Source organism: Lissotriton vulgaris, chromosome 10 (assembly GCF_964263255.1).
Source record: "Lissotriton vulgaris chromosome 10, aLisVul1.2, whole genome shotgun sequence".
NCBI lineage: Eukaryota > Metazoa > Chordata > Amphibia > Caudata > Salamandridae > Lissotriton > Lissotriton vulgaris.
In genome coordinates this window covers 1,141,488,563-1,141,492,963 of record NC_141698.1, presented here as the reverse complement: position 1 = coordinate 1,141,492,963, position 4,401 = coordinate 1,141,488,563, and the positions used below count along the sequence as shown (strand labels likewise).

Sequence of the window (4,401 nt, the reverse complement as noted above, 5' to 3'; positions counted from 1 at the left end):
ACATTCATTATTAGGCACAGGGAGATTACATGATTAGCCCAGGTTTACAGGATGTTTGAGCCTCCAGAAAGATTTGAACCTGGCTCCCCAGCTTCAAAGTCGGACAGCCTAGCTGTTAAGCCACACCCTATGTGTTAATATTTTGCTCCTCTTTACATGGGTGATATTAGATCTGGGAGACTGGTAAATCTATTTTTTTGTGAGAGTAAAGCATTTTTCTTGTTTTAGAAAAACGCACCATCCCACATCAGACTGCCATATCCACCCGCCCCCTTTACTTCTGCTTCGTCCAAAAGCAACACTCACAATAAGAACAGCAAAAATGAGGTATGATTCTGGGGAAATGTCCACTTACTATTTCCATAATGAGGGAGGAATGTGCATAATGAACACGCTAAAGTGCTCTGTTCTGCACTGTGGAGATGGACGGTCTGCTTCTAAGAGTACAGTACGTAGGTAGGTGCTCACTTAGCATGTGTGTTAAAAAGTTAGTTCATGTTTGGTTTGTGTGTTTACAACTAAGTTGATATCTAAGACTGGCTGGTGAAACCCAACTGTGCTTGTAAGCAATTGAACTGCAACATTGTGGGAATGGTATTAGACATGGAGCCTGCACCCTGAGCAGCAGCATTAAGAATCCCACTGATCCCGGTGATTTCCGAAATCTGGAATTAGCTACAGACCCGCAGCAAAAGGCGCATATATTAGTAATCAGGCCTGACGTCCAAGATGCAGGCAACGACCTCCCTTTTGGGCAGTCTCCAAGTTTCATCATAATAATTCATCACATGCATCCAGCTGCTCTGTTTCCTCAATAACTTTTCCATTTCTCCCTGGCCCTGCGACCCCCTGCCGAGCCCCTCGGGGGTGTAAAGAATGATCTGGTAGCAGACTCTGTTCTCCTCCGTGGTGTTGAAGCTCCCCGGGGCGCTCACACTCTCCGCGCCGAGGATGGCCCTCAGTTTGTCCCTGCCGCCCTGCAGAGCTTTCTTGTCCTTCGGGTTCTTCTTCAGTTCCATGTAAAACCCCAGTTCAGTCCTTCTGTCGCCGATGGCCAGGTCCACGCGCTGCCCTCGCTTGGAAGCAGGCACGTCTAGTTCCGGGTCAGCCCCGCTCATCCGGCCTGCGGAGGCCTTTGCTTCGTTTCCAGCAAACACCTGTGCTTCCGGGTCAGGCCCGCTTACCCTGCCTGCGGGGGTGTATGTTTCGTCTACAGCAGAGACATGAACTTCCGGTTCAGGAATGTTTCCACCGCCTGTAGAAAGCTGAACTAGCAGGTCCCCGCTCACTTGCACTTCCAGGTCAGCACTCCTTCCGCCATCTCCAGGTGCTTGCACTTCCGGTTCGGCCATTGTGAACTCTGCCAGGTACTCACGCCGGACCCGGAGGCGGTCCCAGTGCCTGTTCCCTAGCAGGCCCTTGATCTCTGGGAAGAAGCTCTGGCTCAGGCTCCAGTCGTCGGTGACGAAGGCCGCCAGCTTCTCCTCACGCAGGACCACCTTCTGCACGATGCACATCAGCTGATGCCAATTACTCCTGTTCCAGTATTTATTAGGTCTTGCCTGTCGATGCGCATGCGCATCGAGCTTGCGAGACTATGGGGGCTTATCCACTCTTTAACCAACTTGCAAGGAATCGTGGCAATTCCTTGCAGTGCACGAGAAATTTAAGCTCAATGCGCATGCGCATTGAGCTTAAAAGCGCGTGCACATGCCCCCAGCCGCCTGCCTTGCCTACTCTCTCTCTCACAGCCTCCCCCAGCTCCGCCCCCTCACTTCTTGATTGCACGGCCGCTAGGCCGTGCCTCCCCTACTCTCCTCCTCCTACTCTCCTCCCCTCGCCGTCTGTTCCCGCACTCCTCCCACACCCCCGCTCCGCCCCCTCCCCTGCCTGCCATGTCGAGTCGCATTTCTCCTCCCCCCTCCCCACAGCAATGCCCTCCGTTTTGACTCGCTGCCTCCTCCTTGTTGTATCTGTTTTGTAACGCTCGTAATCCTAAATCCTTATACTTTGCAACCAGTTCTCATGTAGATCGCCGTGCCTCCCCTACTCTCCTCCTCCTACTCTCCTCCCCTCACCGTCTGTTCCCGCACTCCTCCCACACCCCTGCTCCGCCCCCTCCCCTGCCTGCCATGTCGCGTCGCATTTCTCCTCCCCCCTCCCCACAGCAATGCCCTCCGTTTTGACTCGCTTCACTTTCCGGCCCACTGCTTGGTTCTGTTTGGAAATGTGTTTGTATCTTTTGTGCATGTGTTGTCTGGTTGCTACTGTGTAAGTATTGAATGTTATGTTATTCCTTTCTATGTAGTGAATATTAATATATTGCTTCATTTAAATAACAAACCTCCTTGAGGAAGGCTACGCATTATTTAATAATTTGCGCTGCATTAGATAATGCGTGCGCTTGAGTAGTCCGCCTTCCATGCGTGAAGAGCTCCGACACTCCCTCGAGGAGCGCGCGGCATTGACACCGGTAGTACTACAGGGCATTCAGGTGCGAGCCCAGCCAATGGCGAACATGTCCTCACAGGTCCTCGCGCGCGTGCCGGGGCTGGCGCTGGCCTGCTCCCTCGCGGGCGCTTCAGCAATGAACAGCCGGCCTTGTGGAACTGTAGACATTAGTTCTTTTAGACAGATGCCATCCTTACGTTTTTTTCCTTTTAACCAGACGCAGTGGCGCTTCTCGGGGTCCGCGTGGATGCTCGTGGACTAGAAACGTGTCCATGTGCGTTAAGGATGCGTGCTTGTGTAGTACTCTAAACGTTATCAGAAAATAGACTGATCGATGTCTGCAACATCAGCAGACACTCACAGTGGTACCTGCAGTAGTACAATACAGCACATTTGCATTTATGCAATCAAAATGGTGCCGTCTTTATTTTTTTATGACCTAGCCCGTATATCCTCACAAATGGAATTTTGAAGTATTTGTTTTAAAACCGCATTTTCAACGTTTCCATTTGCTATGGTGAGGTTTAACAAGCTGGCTTCTTGCGATGGATTTTACTCGGCATAGCTAAGTAAGCAGGGCTTGTTGTCATGACAACAAATGCATCATATGACTTTCAGGCTACAGGGAATGACAGACCAGCTTAAAGAGACAGGTAGCAATGCTTACACTCTATCACCCTCTCACCCTCACCCTCACACCCCCTAACCCTCACCCTCACCCTCACCACCTCACACACCCTCACCACCTCACACACCCTCACTCACCCTCACACACCCTCACTCACCCTCACACACCCTCACACACCCTCAAACACCCTCACTCACCCTCACACACCCACACCCTCACCCTCACACACCCACTCACCCTCTCACACCTGCTGCACTCTCCTGCTCTCTAGAGATGTGACCTAACGACCAGAGCTGCCATCTATGTCACGTAAATACAAAACATGTTGCATTCCAAATGCTATAGGTGTCACATTCGCGAAAGTTATAACTATTGGCGTTGTAAATGACAAAGCTATCAATTTAGCTATTTTAAAAACCAACAAATAAATAAAATATTTGTCATTTACAAGACCAATAGCTCCAACTTTTCTAATGCGAGACCTATTGCATTTCCAATGCTTGTTGTCTAAGGAGTCGATCACCCTCTGCGCCAGGGCCTCCAGCACGCCGGGGGGCAGCTGGTCGCAGCCGCAGGTCTCCGAGAGCAGGCGGGCCACCTCTTGGGGGTCTCGGGGGGCCGGCAAGCTGCGGACGCTCTTTAGCAACTGCTCAACGCAGCGCTGCACCCCGTCACACTCCGGTGGCTTATCCTTCTCCTTGGGACTTATCTCTGTGGAACTCTTCTCCGTGGGCAGGTCATCCTCCCGCAGGCGCCGCAGCAGCCCCTCGCAGGCCTCTTCCAGGAGGTTTCTCATGTACACCCGAGCGCCGTGGTCATGGTCGGGCATCAGAGTGGTCGCTGCAGCCATCCCGGGGGTCCAGCAGGCTCAGTCCGCAGAGGAAGGCGTCTCAGCTGAGCAGGAAGCCCGGACTAGCAGAATGGCAGCTCTGCTCCCTCTGGGGTCTTATCCAGGCTGGGCGTCTCCCTCAGAGGCAGCCTGCAACCAGACGGCTCCCCTGGTGCTCGGCAGCTTTACAAAAACACTCCCTGTATGAACCAGCACAAGCAGCCGATAAGCAACAAAGCTGTGTTTCACAATCCACGCTATGTGCTGGCTTGCCTTTAACTGTTGAAGTATGCAGATTATTTATCAAAGCTGCAATTTATCAATCCACTTGAAAAACCGCCCCTAGAGGTATATGTCTCGGTTGTATCAGGTGACAAGGAAGTGAAAGAAAAAAAGCATCACCAACGGAAACACATACAGAGAAATACACAGGAAACAAAGCGGCCCACGAGAAAGGTAGGGCTGGCATCGGCCCCACCGCAAGTATGGCGAG

General features: G+C 52.0%; 1 protein-coding gene across 1 annotated transcript; it reads right to left on the bottom strand.

The window, feature by feature from the left end:
• Positions 1–704: 704 nt before the first annotated feature.
• Positions 705–3,929, bottom strand: LOC147689479 (uncharacterized). The gene is made up of 2 exons (XM_086939928.1): positions 3,603–3,929; positions 705–1,502 (listed from the first exon to the last, which is right to left on the bottom strand). Exons 1-2 carry the CDS (start codon positions 3,927–3,929, stop codon positions 705–707), a joined length of 1,125 nt encoding a protein of 374 aa, XP_086796054.1.
• Between the last annotated feature and the right edge of the window lie 472 nt (positions 3,930–4,401).